The 22,563-nt window shown below is 39.3% G+C and overlaps 1 protein-coding gene across 3 annotated transcripts in view; it reads left to right on the top strand.

Moving 5' to 3' along the window:
- The window catches only part of LOC134211521 (uncharacterized), a 35,645-nt gene that overhangs the window by 5,387 nt on the left and 7,695 nt on the right, over positions 1 to 22,563 (top strand). For all 3 annotated transcript variants that reach the window (XM_062688437.1, XM_062688439.1, XM_062688438.1), the window contains exons 4-10: positions 11,932 to 12,073; positions 12,135 to 12,311; positions 12,376 to 12,551; positions 15,021 to 15,710; positions 15,775 to 15,892; positions 15,950 to 16,126; positions 16,189 to 16,364. In XM_062688437.1, the coding sequence (XP_062544421.1) occupies positions 11,932 to 12,073; positions 12,135 to 12,311; positions 12,376 to 12,551; positions 15,021 to 15,710; positions 15,775 to 15,892; positions 15,950 to 16,126; positions 16,189 to 16,364 (1,656 nt within the window). The remainder of the gene's footprint in view (positions 1 to 11,931; positions 12,074 to 12,134; positions 12,312 to 12,375; positions 12,552 to 15,020; positions 15,711 to 15,774; positions 15,893 to 15,949; positions 16,127 to 16,188; positions 16,365 to 22,563) is intronic.

Raw genomic sequence — 22,563 nt, 5'->3', positions numbered from 1 at the left:
TAATATAATGATGGGATATGAAGCAATTCATAATGGTTTGTTCAATCTAACGCGAATTAATTTTTATCCAAATTCTAAAAGGCAATGTGGGAGGGTTGCAAGCAATATGCGATTCGGCTAGATGGGTCACATGTACAAGTCAAGACAAAATTTTCAAAACGACTTATCTGCTTTTGTAAACAAAAATTCAAACGACGATTTGACGAATCTGATAGCTCTCCCACGCAATTCAACACCATTAACAGGTAGCGGAATCTTTCACCTACCTATTGATGGTATTGGTTTGCGTGGGAGAGCTATCAGATTTGTCAAATCGTCGTTGGAATTTTTGTTTACAAAAGCAGATAAGTCGTTTTGAAAATTTTGTCTTGAATAGTTTGGAAAACACCTGGCCTTGGATATGATATTTATCTAAAATTTCGCAGAGATATCATACTTAAATGAGATAGCATAAGTATACCTGAATTTTAGACTTATGTTAACCAGTACTATCAGCCAATTCAAACTTATGACTTTGTGAATGCTAGAAACTTTTTTGAGCTTCGTGAATGTTGGATATAAGTCAGTAAATTCCAAAATAAACTTCAAGATACTATATTAAGCATTCCAAACATCTTTGTAGCATACGATAGATATCCATACCTATCTCTCAGATTTCGATAGAACTAGCTTAACTGGTAGTCCCATGTACACTAAATTCGCCAAGTTATACACTGCCCCCACTCGCATAACAGTCCCATTTGCCTTTTTGACACTTTTGAGTTAACCCACTGAATAGGGTTCATTTCTAATGTACTTCTATATATCATAATAAAAATTGCGATTTTGTATGCCCATCAGTGAAAAAAATACCAAGTCATGTGCGTCCCATATTGAAAGTACCCGCATAACAGTCCCACAAGGAATTTGCATGACCTGGTTGCACAAAACTAAACCAAACTAAATCGCTTTACGGTAATCTATCAAACGATGAACAACTCAGCAAAATTTGAGTAAGATACGATGATGTTTCAATTTATTAGATTTTTTGAAGTTTTATATGAACGATGCGGTATAGAACTTCCATGGTTATTATCTCAGTATGCGAAAAAAACGGTATGGGACTGATATGCGAGTGGGGACAGTACATTTTAAACTAAATTTATTTTAACCAAAATCAATGCTTCCATGACGCACCTTGGGATTTTCTAGATTGTCAACCCTTTTCTCGGCTTTGTGATTTTTCAAACCAACATCCATTTTACAGGTCTTACAGACGTGCTTTTTCAAACCACAATTTATTTTCCAGCAGTCTTCCAGACACGCCATTTTCCAACGGTCTTCCAGACGCGCTTTGTAATTTTCGAAACCACAATCCATTTTCCAGCGGTCTTCCAAACGTGCTTTGTGATTTTCCAAACCACAATCCATTTTCCAGCGGTCTTTTAGACGCGCTTTGCGATTTTCCAAACCACAATCCATTTTCCAGCGGTCTTCCAGACGCGCTTTGTGATTTTCCAAACCACAATCCATTTTGTAGCGTTCTTCCAGACGCGCTTTGTAGCAATACAAACCCATTGCCTTGTGTTTTTTTTTAATCATCAAATATTTTAACACATTAGCACCTTTTGAAATCAGCGACAGGATCCAACAAAAAACCTGGCAGGATCGCCAAAATGTGTGGCCCCAAATGGCCGGAGTGAATTGTTATGACAGCAGCTTTCCGTGGGTGTGTGCGCACGCCACGGAGGTCTGACCAGAAGAGGACGAGTCATTGCTTGCTGCGCACTGATCGACACGCTGAGGCGTAATGTATAATCACACGCTGATGGTAACTTACTCAAACCCCACAGGCTGTTCAGATGCAATAAACATTTTGCTGAGAATCCGCAAAAAAAAACAAAATTTTCTGCCGAAGTTCAGTTCTGAAATTGGTGCCCGATTTTGAAGATCTTGAAAAATAAAAACTTAGTTTGTATGTTCGTTGGGAAGAAAATCTATTGGAAATCGCCTTTATAAGCATTTTTTTCACCGAGCGACGCCATATTCATGATGATACAAAGACGAAAACGCAATGTGTGTCTAACGTATTTCACCGAAGACTAATTCGGTATCTTAGCCATTTCGCGCCGACTAAAACATGCACTGTACTTACTTGCTCGTTGGCTACTATAAACTATTGAATATCGCGCTTGTCTCGATCGGAGCAAAGCGCAATACTAGCGCACAATCCACCGAACGCACCAAATACATATTTTTTTCATTTTCGCGACGACTGAAACAAGCAAAGTACTTACTTGCTCGAAGACTTATGTCCAATGGCACCGACGGAGATTGACCCCAGGCATACTGTAACAGTGCCATCATTTTTAATCCATTGGAAACTATTTTTTGATAGGGTAGAATACGGCATTGGCAGGGTGCGACCGTTGTTGGCACCCTCAACAATATTTGCGTTTTCCAGCAAACATACACTATTTATGAACATAATTTTGATTCAATCACACAATTTCAAGTCTAAGCTTTCATTTGAATAAATTGTTTGTGTAATAGTAGCAAGATTTGATGAGTTAATCACCGAAACAAATTTGCACCTACGAAATCCTTGCCGTTTTGCATTGCCAAAGAAAGCAGCGCACGAAAAGCAAACTGTTACTTACTTTTTTGGATCGCCTGTTTCTCCTCTTAATTGCGTATGACACGACAAATTAAGTACGTATACTACTTTTTACACTTTATCACCACTTGATTATCACCACAAAGAGCAAATTTATGCAATATTTGCTCTATGTTTCACTAAATAAAATCGGGACTGTTTGTTTTCTTTGACAGCAGCAAACTTCGAGTAGAGCGAGAGAATGTGTTTGTGAGCATATCAAACACACGCTAAAATACCACGCACAATTCTATATCATTTGATTTTAGCAAAACTGCGAACAAAATATCCGGCGTTGCATTTATTTTGAATAAGTGTTAAAATACGAATGCTTCTATTCAGATTTTAACGCAGACCATGAATTATATCAATAGGATAGCAACACCGTATATATTTAAACCCTTATGTGGCTGACAGGACCGTTTTCCTTTTGCATCTTCAATACTTTCCAAGCTCATCAAAAAAAATCATAACCATTCCCGTTCCTACATAGCGCATTTCAACCATAAATAAATGCCTACTTTTAGGGTATTATCTATTATTCAACTGTAGTGTAAGAATGGGGTGGCTCCAGCGGCTAGATAGGATAGTGCTGCCCATTATTCAACATAATATTATGAAGACTCGCGAATATATTGTTAATATACTATACTACCAGAATCGACGTGCTTCGTTTCACCTAAAATTGATTAATTATATTTTTTACATTATTTAAAAGACGGTTAACCCTTTATAAGGCAGACGAATCTAAACAATAAATTAACAAAAACAACAATAGGACACAATGTTGACATGGTATTAAACTCAAATGTATGTTTGTTATACATTAAACAGTTCAGAAACATTGAAAAATTGGTGGCAATATAGTTGCCACTGCCCGCGAAGCGGGACAACATTGGTGGCAATATAGTTGCCATTGCCCGGCAAGCGGGAAAACAGGCAACAACAAAAATATAAAAAGATTTTTAAAAATTTGGTTTTACGTAGAACCAGTCAAATCAAGGTACGTTACATTTTTTGGTGAAGAGTCCTAGTCAGAAAACGCATTATAAGTGAAAAAATTTTTTTTCGCGTTTTTTCTCCCAAGGGGGGACCCTTGGGAAAAAACACAATTTCGTCAAAAATCCAAAAACCAAATATACAGAAAGGCAAAGCTTTTTTCACGCTAATCACGTAGTAATCTAACACAGGAGATTCAAATTAATTGATACCAACGGGAAAAAATATATCTTTGTCGTTTTTTTAACGAATTATAACTGAAAATCCTTCTTCCACTCGAAACTTACGATCTGTTCGTAAAAAAACTGTTCTCAAATTGACATTTCAATTTTTTTATGGCTCAAATTCATCTGGGGTGTTACTAGGAAGCAAATAAAGTCACTACATGTGATATAATAAGTAGAGCTCTTGTTAATAAATAGAAAAACATATTATTTGTTAGTGGCAATATAGCTGCCACTGCCTTAAAGGGTTAAGTATTCGAAATTAGTAAATTTTCGATTAAAGCAGAAATTTGTACTTTATTTATATGGGAGTCCCCCTTCCAGCAGAGGAAGGGTCTAATACCATCATAAGAATCTTCATCGTTCCCAAAAACCTCTACATACAAATGTTCAAGCCGTTTCCTAGTCTATAAGGGCAGACAGACAACAATTTATTCTTATGTATATAGATTTGGTTTTACGTAGTTTACGTCGAGCGGTCGTGTCATGTACACAACCACTATGTTTTTTTATGAAAAAACATCATGTAAAAACCGCAAAGAGCAAGTTGTATATTTGAAACTGGTTGATAGACTTTTACTTACGCGTGTAGACTCTAAGGCATTACAAAAGACAAAAGATGTAAATCTTGGCAGCGGACAAAAAGCATATAAATTTCCTTCTCCAAAATGGCCAACTTTATTCAAATAGTTTTAAAAAGGTAAAAGTTATGAAAATGTCAATATCTGGGTACACGGGTACCCTATCTGCCATTCACGTCTGTTTTTTGTTGGCCGCATAAGGGTTAAAATTGTTTTACAATGTGTTTAAATGCTTTTGCCTATCTATCTACAAGACATGAAATTGATGCCAAGGCTAAAAATTAATGTTTTGTTTTAATCCAGTTTTGATAAACAATAAAGTTTGTTCCAAAATTGAGTGACGCGAGATGAGCGTGCGGCCGATTAATATGAATGAATTTTACTACTGGAGGATATAAACAACTAGCATTTGGCACCAATACATTACCAGTTTTCTACTTCCATGTCTAGTTGCTAAAGGGAGCAAATTCATTGCTGATAATAGAAATTGCTATGCCAATAGAAGAAATGTTGACCTGTTACTTTATATTTAATTTACTGAGTTTGTGGTAAAAGCTGTTATATTTAGTGATCACCAATCATCAAAGAAAGAGCATACAAATGTATACCAGTACAGTTTAACCTGTGTTTTAGTGTAATTATTCATTATTTTTATCATTCAATTTGGCGAATGTCTTAGACTGCCAAGAATAGGTATTTTCCCTAGCTCAAATGTCCGAATTTTTCTAGCCACATCAGTTTGTGAATCAAAACCTATAAACAGGGTGTCTACTCACTGGAAAAACCTGGAATTATCAGGGAATTCCTGACATAATCAGGGAAATTTCAATATCCGGTGATCATGAGTGAAATTCTCTCAAAAGATGAAAAAAAATCCTTGAAAATATCTGAATAAATATACTAATCAAAACTATTGAAAATGTAGTGAACGTTAATGGATCGTTGTTCCGTAAAAAACGTTTTGCCATCCTCTAAAGAATTCCTCTAGAATTTCCGAAGCTATTCTTAGTAAAATCTATGAATTTATTCGGGAAATCAATAAGGGATTGCTTTGTAAATTCTTTTGAGTATTTCCTCGGAAATTCATTAGGAATATATTAGAAATACTTTAGTTAGGATTTTTCAAAGCAATTCTTGGAGGAACTTCCTAAGCAATTTCGGGATCAGTATTTCCAAATAATTCTTAAAAGCAAAATATCCGGAAAAACTCCTCCAGGTATTTCTAAAATTTCCCTTAAGATACTTTTGAATGAGTTCCTAAGAAATCCCAAGGAATTAAAAAAAAATATCAGCATTTTCCGAAGGTTTTTACAGTAAAGCAGTAATAGAACGCCAGTGGCGCTGTAATCATTGAAATGATTCTGTCAAAATATGCTTCAATAAACTTAATAGCCTATTCAGATTACGATTAGATTATTTATCGTATACGGTTAGAAAAAAGTACTTAATATTAGGTACTTTTCACTCAAATTGGGGGTTCAGTGTGGGAACCCAAAATTAAGTAATTTTTTTCGAAATTAAATAAAATTCACTTAATATTAAGTGAAATATACTTAATTTTGAATAGAAACTAACCAAAAGTTAGGTAAATTTCACTCAACTTTTGTAAACATGAGATTACTCAACGTTGGGTTCCCACACTTTAATGCCCTTGTTGAGTGGTTTTGCTCTTCATTTTATGACAACAAAAGGAAGAGTGAGGGAGATGCAAGAGAAAAAAGTACCTAAAATTAGGTACTTTTTTCTAACCGTGTAATAAATATCGTGTTAAGGCTCAATAAACAATTGGACAATGGGAAGATGTTTCCGATCGAACCACCATCAGCAGTGTGTCGTTTGTCTCGTTTCGTCTTTTTTCGCCACGAGATGAGCCGGCCTAGGGCCGAAAATTTATTTATTTATTTATTTATGGTGTACATCAACAGATTGTTCGTAATCCTAATGATGATTTAAAACTAGTATGGTCATTACAATAATAACTAATTAACAAAACAGTAAAATCACAACGAAAAATAAAATTGTCATGGGACATAAATACACTTATCTAGCATATGCGCGTCAGTTACTACGACAAAAAACTTTTACAAAACTAGGGCGAAGCGCATCTCTTGTCAAGTGGTAGTCGTCAAATACTGATGCCACCCTATTAAAAACTCTCTGTAGCCCGTTCAGTGCGTTGCCCAAACCATAGTTGGATACGCAACGGAAGGTCGATCAGCTGGCAGCGGTCCTCGTAACTAGGGAGGCGAAATGGATCTCTCCATGGTAGTTTGCGCAATGCAAAACACACCAGACCGCCGAGCAGTATTCCAACGTCGACCGGACTAGAGAGTAGTAGAGTGCCTTCAAGCAATGTACGTCGGTGAAATTTTTCGCCACCCTGAACACAAAGCCAAGCGTTCTGGCCGCTTTATCGACGACAAAGGATATGTGCTGGGTAAATGTAAGTTGCGAATCCAGAAGAACTCCCAAATCTTTAACGCTATGCACTCGGTTAATGGTCGTGTCGAGAAGAGAGTAACTAAAGCGGATCGGCTCCTTTTTTCGTGAAAAAGTAATTACCGAACATTTCGCCGCATTGACCACAAGTCGGTTCAGAGTACACCAGTTGGCAAACACAGTGATCTGATTTTGGAGGGATTGGCCATCGGCTATTGAGCAGATGCGAAGAAATATCTTCAGGTCTTCCGCAAAGGATAGCCGTGGTCCATCGATTACATGGTGAACATCGTTGAAGTGAAGCAGGAAAATTAAAGGCCCCAAGTGGCTGCCCTGCGGTATACCAGACGAAGCGCGAAAACTATCTGAGCGACAATCACCTAAAGCAACCACAAGCTGGCGTCCGGTCAGATATGATCGAAACCAATCGAGAAGATTTCCACCGACTCCAAGTCTGTCAAGCTTGGCGATTGCAATTTTATGGTTCAGCTTATCGAATGCTGCAGAAAGATCCGTGTAAATCACGTCCGTTTGAGTGCGTACAATCATGCTATCCGTGACGTACGACGTTAGCCACAACAAGTTAGTAGTTGTTGAACGGCCAGCTGTAAAACCATGTTGGTCAGCGCAAAGATATTGTTTGCAGTGGGCATTCAGCGGGCATTCAGCTTCGCTATTACACTAAGCGATGTGATACCCCCATAATTGTTCACATCACGCTTGCTCCCCTTTTTGTAGACCGGAAACATATCTGCAGTCTTCCAGCAAGATGGGAATGTGCCGCTGGATAGAGAGAGTTGGAATAACAGGAGAAGGGGTTTCAGTAGACAGGTAATATTCTTTTTGAGAATCATCGATGGAACACCGTCAGGACCAGGCTTAGATGATGTCTTAAGCTTAGACATCGCTCTTGAGTTGGCTTCGACATTCACCTCGATATCACCGAGCGATTGATTAGCCAATGGGACGTTGCTGGCAGCGGTGGTCACGACATCAACAGGTAGTTGTTCGTCTTCAAACACACTGGCGAATTTAGCTGAGAACAGGTTGCATATACCTTGTTGGGTGCTTGCAGATTCACTATTGAATACCATGGACGATGGAAATCCAGTCTCTTTGCGCTGTTCATTTACGTAGCTCCAAAAGGACTTTGGGTGAGATCTTAGTCGTCGTTGTATCCCTCTTTGGTAGCGTAGGAAATGATAACGACTGATCCGCTTATACTCGTTGTTGAGTCTGACATAGTGGAATTTGAGTGGCAACGTACGGTGTTTCGTGTAACTTCTGAGTGCAGCTTTCTTGCACCTTTTCAGCGACCGGAGAGCATTCGTCATCCACGGAATACGAGAGTCTGATCGAACGAACTTTTTTGGGACATGCTTGTCGATGATGTACACCATGATGTGAGAAAAAGTGCCTGCAGCAGAATTAATGTCTACTGGATCAAGAATGTGTTCCCAATCCATATTTGATAGCACTTCAGTAATACTGCGATGATCCGCCCTATGGAAATCGTACGACACCACGGCTGGGGGGTTGAGTAAATCACGCATAACATTATCTTCGACGGCAATCACTAGAGGGCGGTGATGAGCAACATCCTTTACTAAGAGTGCATGAGCCAAACAGATGGAAGGTGCCGTGGTACGACCACTCACGAAGGTCCAGAGGTCCAGAGAACGATTATTCTCGTTAACCTCGCCATTGATTTGAGATAGCGTTGCGACACTGTAGTTATCCAGAAGTTTCTGCGTGGAACGTGGAGCTTGCAAGATCCGGACGGAAAAAACCGCTGTGAATAGGAGTCTATGTAATGCTCGTAAGGTTGAAGTCGCCCAAAATCACAACCTCATCACAAGGCCATATCTGAAGCACAAGATACAGATCGGCAGTGTGTGTCAATGAGATCCAAGTCGCGAGTCCGATCCGGAGGGATGTACACAGCACAGAGGAATAGTTGCCTGTCACCAAGCTGAATAACAACCCATACTTGCTCAACGGTGTTCCAAGAATCCTCAACCGTTTTTGCTTTCAAGCTGGAGTTAACTGCAACAAGTACGCCACCTCCGGTAGTTTTCCTGCTATTCTCCGTGTTGCGATCACAGCGAAAAACTTCGTAGCCGGCTCCAAAAACGTAGCTCGAAATAGTTCGATAACCATAGCCAGGTTTCAGTAAACACTATGACGTAGTTCTGATCCAGAACAGCTAGTCGATATTCGTCCAGAAGGCCGTTAATTCCTCCAACGTTCTGGTAGTAGATGGATATGTCGGACTGCATGTGGCGAGGAGCGGATGAAGCACTGCAAATCGGAACACTATCAGGCAGAGAAGAATTCATTGACTGAGAGTACTTGCCGACATAAGGAGTTCGGAAGACCCCATTTCCTGACCCAAGCACAGGACCGGGACGTCTGCTGGTCGCTGGCAGGAATGGCACGACTGAGTTGGAAGGATTAGAGGCTTCCTCAGAGCTTGCGGCATAAGTGCGTCCCGGGAGCGTACTGGATGTAGAGGCAAGGTGTGCGATATCGTATCTCGGTTGAGCTGACGGATAATCATGTTCTTCAGCGTATTCAAGTTGTTGAACGACCCTCTCCCCGCTTTCGACAGCAGGATTGGAGCAACTGTGATGAGCGGCAAGAGGCCTGACTGAGTCGTAGAAGTTGAGGGCTCCTTTGAAACTCTCTGCGGCGCGTTCCGGATTCCCAGATGTAGGCTATATAGGGGAATCAGCACGTAGATTTGTCGAGCGCAGGATACTGAAAAGTGGATCGGCATCAGACGTCGGAGAAACGAAAACTTGATTGTACTTGCCTGTCGTCGGATGCTGGAAGACCCCCGATCTGCAGCTAGCGTCAGGACCAGGACGACAGAGGTGAGCGCAGGCAGCAGAAGGCTAGGCTAGCAGAAGGCTGAGCTAGAGGAGTCGGGGGCTTCCATAATGCTTTCCACAATGCGTCCGGGTTGCGAAGATAACGTGGGATTGAAAGTAACCTTACATGTAAAAAATGTTCTGGTCGGAGCTGCATCACTACCGGATCTGCTGCTTGAAGGTACAGTGGAATTGAAAGTTGCGCTGGAACACGGGAGCAGATCAGGCGAAGAAATATTGTTACGGATTGCATACTTGCCTGAGAAAGGTGGTTGGGAGACCCCTACACCAAACTCGATAGCAGAGCCAGAACGACTCTGATGGCAGGAAACAGTGCGATTGTGCAGGCAAGAAGCAGCTAGCGGTACTTAATCGAGTGGTTTGGGGTCTCCCATAGGGCAACAGGCAGTGCATTCTGGCGTACAGGAACGGAGAGAATGGATCAATCCAGACGCAGGTGTCGAAAACGGCGGTGTTCCAATTTCGACGGAGATCATGATCCCCGGGGAAGCCACAAGTTTTTTGAGGAATGATCCTCGAACTCCCGGAACAGAATTCCCTTAGGCCAAGTATCGGTATTTAATGCCATTTCGCGCAACCTTTGATCTATTCCGATTTTGTACGAGATAAAGGTCATACGAGTCGTGTCGGCTCCTAGTCGTACCAGCGGGACGGCCTTAACAGTATCGGCAGACATTCCTTTACCATTTTTTCTACCATTTCTCGTTCAACGCTTGGATGCATACGAGAGATCGTGATCACGTGATTTTAAAGAAGGAATGATCTCCCCTCCGTGCTTTAAAAGAAGGCATCATCAACTCTTTTACATTATCCCGAGCTATTGTGTAATTTGAAAGAAAGAATAGTCTCCCCTTTCGCATTGCACCGAGCAAACGCGTGCTTTAAACTAAAGCCCACATCACGCGTTTCGCCTTATCTCGAGCGACCGTTTGATTTAAGAAAGTAATCGAACAAAAATTCAATAAAATAGAATTACTTTTACTTTCACTTTTTGGGGAATAATACGTTCTGATGAATTAGTAAATATATTCTGGGAAAAAAGATTCAAATGGAATACGTTTTTTGACAGACAGTTTTCTGGGAAATGGAAAAGAACCTAAATCGTTGATAAGAATATCAATTACTAAAGTGTCGCCATCTAAACTGAAAAAACAGCCTGTGTGCAGATGAAGGAAAAAATCATAAATTACGCAACGCTTAGAGTGGGGTGGGGGGGTTGATAGTGTGACGATACATACACAATTTTCAGATGTTTCATACAAAAAGTGTGACATGACATAGGGGGAGGGAGTTGAAAATACTCGATTTTATGCGTAACGTAATTAATGGATCTTTCCATATTGCAATTATAATTTATATAAATGCCAATAATAACTATTCTGTAAGAATTGTAATTTTTCTGAGTATAGATTATTTTTAATATTTTTAATAATTTTTAACCATTATGCCAAAAAACTATTATGTCAAATTATTTTATGCCAAACGGCGTACCCCGATAGAAAGTAGACAAATATACGGAGGGGCGTGCTTTAAAAAAAGGAATCATATCCTTCTTCAACTTAGACCGGGCAGATGCGAGCCTTCAAAGAATAAAATATGTCCTCCCTTACCTCAAGCAGACGCCTGTGTAAAACTAAAATATGACAGAATTCTGACTTTTGAAATTCCGCCTTTCGTATTTCCGCCTATTGTAATTACGTCTTATGATATATTCCGCCTTTTGATACGAGTCTGCCTTTTGAGATTCCGCCTTTTGTGAGTCCGCCTTTTGTTAGAGTCCCCCGATTGAATCAGCAACTACTGGATACATACAGATAGTCTTGTTATAAAACGGCAAACATAAACTTTGACATCAAAGTTGTTTTATATGTATCAAACGATAATAGCTCGTAGGCTGAATACCCTACAAGCGCATAACATATGGAGATCTTTGCCGTGTAATGTGGTCCTTCCATGATTTTGGAACGCTAGCGAACCTAGCGGTGGAAGTCAAGCTTTACTGAACAACGCGCATTAGACAGAGCAGCATCGCATGCTTTGCTGTCTCTTTCTCTCGGATTGGACATACGTCTACTTTGAAATTTGCAGTTTGTTCTATGATGCCTATCTGTTCTGTGCTACGAGTATTTGCAATTTACTAATTTCTATAATCTTTACAGGACATCATCGAACACAACAGAATCTACCATAAGAATCGGCCGCATATTTGCGAACACTGTGGTGAAACTTTTACTCGCAATCAACAGTATCAAGTCCACGTGCAGGGCCACTTCATCAGCAAGGCAGAGCAGAACTGCAAAAGTATGTTCGAACAATGGTATAAATGATCATGAACAAGCAACCAACTTATTTACATTTCCAGAATCCGAAAAGTACAGTTGTCGCTCATGCGGTATCGTTTTTAACAATCAGAAATACTTGGAAAAGCATATACAGAAAAGTGGTCATCAGGCCGAAGGTGTCGTGTGTGTAACGTGTGGTGCAATATTTATGTCCGACATAAAACTCCAGCAGCATATGGCTAGGACTCATAGTAATGGTAAGTTAGAGCATATGTTTGCCAGTACTGTAAATGTAATAACTTGTTTCTTTCCATCTCACAGAAAAACGTTATGCATGCGAACACTGTAGTAAAGTGTTTAACATGAAGCAGAATCTCGATCGACACATGTTACAGCACACGACAATTGCTGAGAAGAATTTTCCCTGTGACAAGTGCAGTGCCTCGTACATCTCAATGGCTTTGTTGAAGGAGCACATGAAGCTCTCACATACAGCGGTAAGTTTTTTCTGTTTATTATTCCTATTTCACTATGACGAAAAAAATTCTCAATACTAGATCATGATAATATTTCAAGTAAAGCTACACTGTGCGCAGTGAAGCAAGTCGCTACGCGTATGCGCGAGTTCGTAAGATTAGTCACAATAAAGGAAGTCTTGCTTTGTAAGCGAAGTCGGCAGTCGGAACTGTAAAAGTTACTTGGTTCCTGAATTGCTGAAAATGCGGCTCATTCGGATAATTTCCGCAAACATTCGCACTGTTTTTAACATCAATGACCAGTTGACATCCATAAATCGTACCCGATGGACGTGTTTTCCTTAATTTCTCTCATATTCTGGTGATAGATTTCAGTGTTCTACCAGTTCGTCCAGAGGCTGGAAAAGTGCAAAGTTTCTTGGAGAATGATTGGTATACGGATGTTCAGAGCATACAGTTTCATAATACAAAAAACTGCGTGCTCATCCAAATGAAATCTTATGAAATTGTTTCACGCTACCACGTGGTTCACAATTGGAAGCACACAATGCACTGTGGAAACAATAGCTCTCTTATCCCCGTATACGTTGACTGTGGTGTTGCGGCAAGACCTACCACCGTCGATGAGTCACGCCACTGTCAGTGATTTTATGTTGAAATATGGAGAGGTAATCTCCATCAGGAATGAGATTTGGAAACACTATTTCCCGGGTATACCAAATGACGTTCGAGTTCTACGAATGAATTTTTTTACGTTCTATACCGTCATACATCACCATCGACACCGAAACCTCAATGGTAACATATTTAAATCAGTTCAAATGACGGCATAGCGTGGTCAGTTGACTCATCGCGGTAAGAAGTGCCTAGAAACCACAACATCCTCTAACAATCTAAGTCAAACTGCGACAACGATAGCTTCGACTCCAAGTGGTGGATTATGCACCCAAGGCTTTTTTCCTCCAATGAATCGACTGCTTTGAGCATGCTTACAGCGGCACACAAGGAGTTAACTTTCTGAAATCAGTATGGCGAAAGGCATCTAAGGTACGATTTCTCAAAATTAAGCACTTTAATCAAAAAAATATTTGGTATGCGTAGTAGCGGACACCATCCTTCATAACCGGTACCAAATAGTTTTTCATGAAAAGTTCCTAATTTGGAGAAAACCAGCGTTAGATGTCTTTCGCCATACAAAATTCTGGCGGTTAACTCATGCTGGCTATTTTGTGCATATACTATAGCGCCTGGATGTGGCTGCGGCGAGTAGAAAATCAGCCACTGCCAATAATGAATCGCCTACTTTGAGCGTGCTTACAGCGGCACAGAAGGAGTTAACTTTCTGAAATCAGTATGGCGAAAGGCATCTACGGTTCGATTACTCGAAATTAAGCACCTTAATCGAAAAAATATTTGGTAGGCGTGATAGCGGACACCATCCTTCATAACCGGTACCAAATAGTTTTTCATGAAAAGTTCCTAATCTTGAGAAAACCCGCGTTAGATGTCTTTCGCCATACAAATTTCTGGCGGTTAACTCATGCTGGCTATTTTGCGCATATACTATAGCGCCGGGATGTGATAGCGGCGAGTAGAAAATCAGCTACCGCCAATAATTCATTCATTGACAACGAGCAGCAAAATTCATCCTCCACTAAAACAATCAAACCTACTGCTGAAGAAAACAAACGAAGCGACGACGAATGGGCCGACATTGATGATAATGTATCGAACTCGCCTACGGGTATACATTGTAGCGACAAACAAACGGCGGTCAAAGCGAAATGTGGAAGGCGGAACAAAATAAAGTTTGCTGTGATCAGTGTTCTCCCAACACGGGTCACGCGATAATTATTGAAGAAACATCCATCGCAAGAAATTGTTTTAATGGGAAAAAAATAAAAATGAGAAAGGTTTTAATTTAAAAAGTTGTAAAATATGACAGTGGCTCTGTAAAGCTGGATACGGTGAGTGAGCCTTCAAATAAACAATCTGAAGCAAAAAAAACATCAATGACGGTTCCATAATCCATGGAACAAATCTTTTCCTCTGTATATCATGAAGCATCTTTTTAAGCGCGGACTGATAGACATTCCACTTTCCAGTGGACTTCGCGGTTTGCTACAATGTAATAAATTACCCGTTGAAGTGAAGATTAAACAAACAACTTCCACATTCAAACATTGTGTACCTAATGTGTTTTTAGAATAGGGGTCGTATACTAATTACCTAAGCACTAATGAGGGGAGGGGGGTCTGCCATTTTTTTACGCTCGGAAAAATCTTACAGGAGGGGGTTTGAAAAACCCAGAAAAATTGCTTATTAGTGTACGGCCCCATACAAAAAGGCCAGTGTTTGAGATTTGAGTCAAAGCGGTATTCTCTAGAGTCAAGAGTCAAAACAAAACTTGTTCCTGTGATGAAAGCACCCCAATACAAAATAATGTAACCATCAACTCTAGATGGATTAATTGCTTTGTTAATTTTCCAGGAGGATAAATTCGAGTGCAACATTTGTCACAAGCTGTTTGCAGCAAAACGGTCTCTCAAGCGCCACAAGCTATGTCACTCGGAGGAACGACCCTTTCCATGTACTGTCGAAAATTGCAAGGAGGCCTACAAGAACCAATCTCACCTGGCTCGTCATATGAAGACGGCACACCACATCGATCCTCCATCCAAGCGCATGCAGAAAGGAATTCCGAAGGAACCGGATTTCGTCCCTCTAGATCCCATCGGTACCGGTGACTCATCAGCGAGCAGAAACAACCCAATGAAGAAACCAGTGATCGCCGGCAGTGATAAGTCCATCGGCGACAGCAGCACCAACTTCAGTGATAACCTCTCAACGTTCAACTACGACTATGTCGAAGCCGTTCCGGGTGTAGATCCCAGTCAGCAACAACAACATCAGCAGCAACAGCAACGAATACACATGATCGGCCCGACCGGGGGACCCCGAATTGGTGTACCAAGTACGACGGTTGGTTTCAATGACCCTAACCAAGGGTATGGACGAGCCGCCAATGATCAGTTTGAATGGCAAAACATCGAGTTCAGTGGTGGCCCTGGTTCTTCGCAGCAAACGATGGGCATTGATCCGCTCGCCCAGGGATACATCGAAGGAGTTCACACTACGGGTTACATGACGGGAGCGTTGCCAGGCATAAGACCTTATACGGTAATAAGAAATTTGTGATTATAGTGAATACAATTAGTGATTGATTAAATGAATCAATTTCCAGGACCCAAATCTCATCTGTGAGCACTGCGATGAAACTAACTTCCTAAATAGCCAGCAGTTGCAAATTCATATACAGGATCATTTCTCCACGAAAGATGGTAAAGATGCCCCCGGAAAAAGTAAGTACTCTATATTGTGCGAGGGTTGAAGGTTGTTCTAAATCCATGTTTTCGTAGAATTAATAAGATTAAACTGTAAAACCTGCAACTTGGTGTTTGCAACGGGGGCCCAACTAGATCGTCACATTCAAAAAACAAACCATCACACCGACAGCGTCGGTTGTGATCTATGTAGTGCAATATTCAACTCTAATCTCAAAGTTTATCAGCATATGCTCAAATGTCATAAAAATGGTAGGTTATTGTTCTACTTCACTGTAGATTGCCTGTTCTAATTTCTTGTTTGTTCCTAACAGAAACGTGGTACGCATGTGAGCAGTGTTCTAAGGTTTTCATATTGAAACAGGAGTACGACAAACATCAGCTGGTCCACCAAACTGTCACCGACAAATCGGTCATCTGTGAGCATTGTGCATCATCGTTTTTGTCACAGGAAGCGCTGAAGGAACATATCAAAATTACACACACTGCGGTAAGTTCCACCTTTGTTTGTTCAATATTTATTCAACTTCTATGGCTTTTTGATAGATGTTTTGTTGGTCTTGCTGGGTAGCACCAGCCATCCTTATAAGCGGGGGATTTCATAATTTCCGAACTGTCACTTTTAAGTTTAATTTGATTTTAATTCGCGAATCGGACCAAAACCGTAGGGTCTGCCTCGTATAGAGAATTAAACTTAAAAATGACATTATTTCAATAACAATATCGAATAACCCTGCTCGCAGAGCAAGGTTACTTTTGACAGAAATCGAATCATTTTTCATTGATCTCTTGTTGGAATTACTGGGTAGCACCAGCCATTCTTATGACTGGGTGATTTTCTAATTTTCGAACTGTCACTTTTAAGTTGAATTCTCCAAATGAGACAGACCCTTCAATAAACCTGAGCTATGCGAATTTCTTTACCCACTTGCCCCACTGTACCTCAATCAAATTATGTAAGGTACCCCGGGGCAAGTGAAAATACGTGGTAATTGGGTACTATGACTGCCGAAGATTCGATGAACGTTTTTAATGGTAACAATGCTCTAGGAAGATGAAGCAGAACTATCAACGAATTCCCCCGACACACAAATATTTGATATCAAAACCATTTGAGGCACCATATTGATGGCATTGCTTGATCATGACTTTAAACTACCGGGAAAATCTATTACTTTTATTTAAATTCAATGGATTTCCAACGAAATAGTCGTTTCTAAATTTGTCATTGATGTGAAAAGTGAATATTTTGCGCAATTAAATAATTGTGTGACATTGAAAACGATTGAAAAGTTTTAATTAAAGCCAAAATCTGCAATTTTCTCTTGATCTTGAGTTTTAACATTGGCCCGGGGTACCTTATATGACTGTTATATTTGAACAACATTTTCGATAAAGCTATTTTTTATTGTTTTTGGATTGTTGTCTATTAAAGAATAACTTCGTTACTCAAATATCATATGGAACTGAATCAGATGCAGTTTGATTTCGGTGTTAAAAAGTATTGTACAGGTAATTACCTAATGTGTATTTTACATTCTAAAAATTATCTCCCGCATGAAAAAGAGCAATGGTTATAACTATGCGATGTTCTTCCGTTTACAGTGCAAATAATCTATTCTACAATAGGTCAACAAGATTTATTTTGTGTTTTGTTATTTTCGAACTTTGCATCAGATTTACAGATTTTAAAATAAATAAGATGCTTAAACACATGAATTGGCAAATTTGTTCTGTTACAAATGTAAAACACTGCGCATCGCCTAAATGAAAACCGTTTCTTTTGAAGTACTAATTTCTGTAATAATTTGTGTTTTAAACTGAGAAATATTTATTCATACGAAAAGAGAATAAAGATTTGCTTATCCTTTCCACATAAAACATTTGGTAAGTAAGTAGTAACTAAAGTAAGCTAATAGAAAACAAGACAACAGTCGAATAAACAGTAAATCGGCTGTTGTCTTGTTTTCATATCTGCTAACATTATCAGAGTCTATTATATATAGAGTTACGCAAAGAGTGAAGCCAAATCTACCTATTGAACTGTCAAACCGTCTACCTATCGAGCAAAGTAAACAAATGCTTGTTGGTAAGGCGGAAGTATTGTTATCGCCTAATAATTGTTATGGCGAATTAAAACGCATGAATTGAAATGTATTAGATTTGTTCTGGCCCTCCTTAGCCGTGCGGTAAGATGCGTGTCTACAAAGCAAGACCATGCTGAGGGTGGCTGGGTTCGATTGCCGGTGCCGGTCTAGGCAATTTTCGGATTGGAAATTATCTCGACTTTCCTGGGCATAAAAGTATCATCGTGTTAGCCTCATGATATACGAATGCAAAAATGGTAACCTGGCTTAGAAACCTCGCAGTTAATAACTGTGGAAGTGCTTAATGAACACTAAGCTGCGAGGCGGCTCTGTCCCAGTGTGGGGATGTAATGCCAATAAGAAGAAGAAGAAGAAGATTTGTTCTAGAAACAGCTTGAAAAAACTTCAATACACCCCCCAATAAAGTATAGCAACAAGAAACTTACGTGTTTGCACTATGTGGGTGACTTGGTTATCGAATTAGAAAGCTTTAGCAGTGAACACTCCCGTGAAGTCACTTTAAGGGTTGAACAAAAATGAAAGTTGCAAACAGAATAACAAGAAGATCGTTCAGAATAAGTGTAAGAAAATACTCTTTGCGAAACTCTATATAATAGACTCTGAACATTATAATCCCTTCCTTGTTGCAAACACAAAGTCCGACATGAAATCAATCTCCATCCATGATCAGAAAATACTAATACACAGAAATTATAATAACGGTATATCTACATTCTTCAAACTAGTTGCGTTCGACAGTATGAAGCAGAAAAGGTCCCACTTGCCCCATTTGAAGGGATAAGTGGGGTCCTACAGGTGAATTTATTTCTATCACTATCAATATTTTTTAAATTAAATAAATGACTTCCAACACCTCTATACTTTAACAGTGGACGCATATAATGATGTATCCGTGTTTAATGTTTTGAAATAGCCTGTTTTCTAATTATGACTTAATTAACTCAAGCCTCAACTCAAAAGGCTGTTTGCTGGCTTCCTCCGGTGGATCGAAAGGCGGGTTGTTGTTTCCTTAGGCCAAGGATGTTATCGATCATTTGCATTCGATCATTTAGTAGTTTGTCAATAACTCATTCTAGAGGCAGAATTTTAAAATGTGTTGTATGGTGGACTTCTAGTACGAAAGTTCTTCTACAACTCCGCCTAATGATTCGTTGTTTGAATTCCACTAGTGGCTACCGCAGGCTTCCATAGATGGTACGCAGTGCGCGTTGGACCTCCACGAGCATCGTCTAGGTCTCGTGTCCGAAGAATCCTATACAAAGGCTCAGCTATGAATACAGGAAACTAATTGCTGTAGACAAAAAGCGCAATGTGCAATAAAAATATATTTGCGGGATTTGGCTGATGGACCAAAATCTCACATGAAACTTCGTCATTTCCCGTAGTGAGCACCACTTAGCCGTCTTTTTCAGGGCACCAAGAGAGAACGTGCATTATTTTAAATTGTCATTTGTTACATTTTGATAGTTTATCTTTAAGGTTGTATAAAATAATTGTAGCGTGAGGCCTGTGACACTGGCGCCCAGCTTAAATAACCCACAATGATAGGAATGACGATTTGACATTACGGCAAGTATCGATTTGATTGTTTAGTGTGTGATTCATTTTATTTTTCGCGAGAATCATTTCCCGGATAAAAAATACAATAGAGTTACAATAAAATATCATAAAATTACAATACATTTTATTGATGTACAATAAATTCTATTGTTTTTATATCATACCAATTAATGTGCCATATTGTTGTTCCAATAGACGTACAATAAAATCTATTGCCAGTAAAATGTTGGCAATAGATTTACAATAAATTCATTTGTAATGGCAAAAAAAATTTTGAGAATCAATCGATTTTTTTATTGTAAAGATACATAACAACCCCTATTTTCTATTGTAAAACTGACATTTACAATAGGCTTCATGGTGGAAAACAATATTCTTTAATGTTATTTTATTGTGAGCCACATTAGAGTTTACCGTAATTACAATTAATTTCAGCGTACTGTTACAATAATTTCTACTGTTATTCTATAGGATTTTTTTATTAGGGTTTTGTTATCCAATTTATTTGTAGGAACAACAGAATTTGTTCAGTGTAGCAAAGAATCTGATTATAGGACAATTTGCCAAAACTCGTTGGTGTTCAGACAACTTTTGGTAGGATTCGCTACCGTTATTAAGTTTTAGAATAGATTTAGTTTTTTGAGATTTGTGGCTTTGGTTTAGTTTCCGGTCTGTTAGTCCTCTAGTCAAATTATTCATCACTAGCTGACTTAAGAGTTTTTCATGAATCGGTTCTCCGATTCATGAAAAATTTGGTGCTGTTGGATAAGGTTGTGTTACGGTTGGTTTTAATTTGTTCAAACAGTAAATATTCGGTCGAGTCTGTATCGTCTGTGCTATATTGTGTCTGTTTTATTTTTTGTTGATTCTATGTCTGGACTCAAGAGGAAAGCCTGGAAGTAGGCAATAAAATGTTTAGTTACGATTTGTCCCAAATTCGCTCCAGACACAGACATCGAATAGTTGATTCCAAATGGCATTAAATGATTCGAGGTGCCCATATAGGATAAGAATCCTACACAAAAGCTCATCTATGAATTCAGCAAACTAATTGCTGTAGACAAAAAGCGCAATACGCAATAAAAATATATTTGCGTGATTTGGCTGATGGACCAAAATCTTATATGGGGTCGTACACTAATTACGGAAGCACTTATGGGGGGAGTGGGAGTCTCCCATTTTCTTACGTTCCATATAAATAAAAAATGATTTGTATGGGAAAAATCTTACATGGGGGGAGGGCGGGTTGAAAAACCCAGAAAAAATGCTTACGTAATTAGTGTACGGCCCCTATGAAACGTCGTCAGTTCCCGTACACGGTAACCTGAATATACTCTTTTAGAACTATAAAGTACGCATAATCCTGGAAAAGTGGAACTACGCCTAAAAGGAGTAAATTTCGTTTACTCATTTATGAGTATACTGCTCATACGTCAAAATGGGCATACTTTTTACTCCTTTTCTACAAGTAAAAAGTGTGTAATTTTTACTCCGAGAGCAAAAGTAAAATGTGTAGTTTTTACCCCTACAGTTCCATGTATGGACTCGGTTTTAAAATTCGGTAAGGTTTTCCAACCTAGTTTATTTCGATAAGAAAACAGGACAGTTTTTAAATCCATAAGCTTTTTTATTTCAGTAAATTAATAATTGCATTAGTATACTTATCATTTTACTTATATACCTTCGATTCCCGTGGCGTCCGGGGATATTCTGGAACCAAGAACATTTCGTCACCATCGGCTTCTTCCGGAACCTTTAAGTCTGACTCAGCTTTCTTGGATGCTTTGGAGACTTCCGGTACCGGTGGTAGCCAGGCTTTCCATAGCCACGGCGGATCGCAGTGGTAGCAGAATATTACCAGCACGTCGTATATAACAGCTTGAAGAACATTGCGGCTACCGTAACGGAAGCGGTTAGCGAGGCTTAAGCGTTACCTCATAGTTTGATTTTTCTGGTCTTTTGATTTGGAAAATGTACGACCTGGATGCAAGCTTGCCATTTGTCAGCTGGAACGACTCCCCATGGACTTCTAGTAGACCAGTCCGGAGCAACACATAAGATCAGATTCTTGCTGAGGGTTTCTTTATTCACGCGATTCCTATTACAAAAGGACAACAATGATCATTATAATTGATTTTAAGAATCTTTGAAAAATATTACCGTTACGTACCTGTCTTATACGCAGAGCTTTCCGTATATTACAAACGTAAGAATAAATCAAAAAATATTCAACAACTAACTGATTGCAGCTGTGAAGACGCGTGCATGAAAATTTTCTTTTCTTGCGATGGACTACTTTTTACGCATTCCTCAGTTTTATCCTCAAACCACAAAAAGCGTGAAAAGTACTCCCACGCCAATAACTAAAAGTACGCATAGTTTGACGTATAGGCAACATTCTTCAAAGTGATTAAAAAGTACTCCTAAAATGAGTATTCTTGTATTACCGTGTAGTGGGCACCACCTAGCCGTCTCTCTCAGGGCACCATAAGAGAACGTGCATTTTCCTAATTTGTTATTTGTTACATGTAAAGAGTATGTATCTCTATGTATACAATAATAGCAACGTGGGGTTGTTACAATGCAGAGAGTTGATGATGCCTTCTTTGAAAGCATGAGCCTTCTTATTTATTAATTTATTTATTTATTACACTCCGTTTTCGAAAATAAATCGTACATACTGAATTAAACTTATAATACTATATCTAATTTACACCATTCTACTGATTCGGTTTTTGAAGACATCTTTGGAGCATTGGAGGTATATTGTCTGTCGTAACGTCTAATCCATCAATAGCCTGCGGAACTACTTCGGGCGAACACTCAATGAGTGGGAGATAGGAATATGATTGAAGAGCACACTACGTGGAATCGGCGACTCATTGTTAAATACGCTTTCAAAGAACATCGTAAAAAAGTTAGCAGCTTCCACTTTTGGACTAGCTTGAATCTCGTCATAGCTAACATTGTGAGGAATGCGATCTGATGATTAGTATTTCCTTACAATATCCCAGAAACGTG

Source organism: Armigeres subalbatus, chromosome 2 (genome assembly GCF_024139115.2).
Source record: "Armigeres subalbatus isolate Guangzhou_Male chromosome 2, GZ_Asu_2, whole genome shotgun sequence".
In the NCBI taxonomy this organism is placed as follows: domain Eukaryota; kingdom Metazoa; phylum Arthropoda; class Insecta; order Diptera; family Culicidae; genus Armigeres; species Armigeres subalbatus.
The sequence above is the reverse complement of the archived record's forward strand: the minus strand, read 5'-3'. Positions and strand labels throughout refer to the sequence as shown.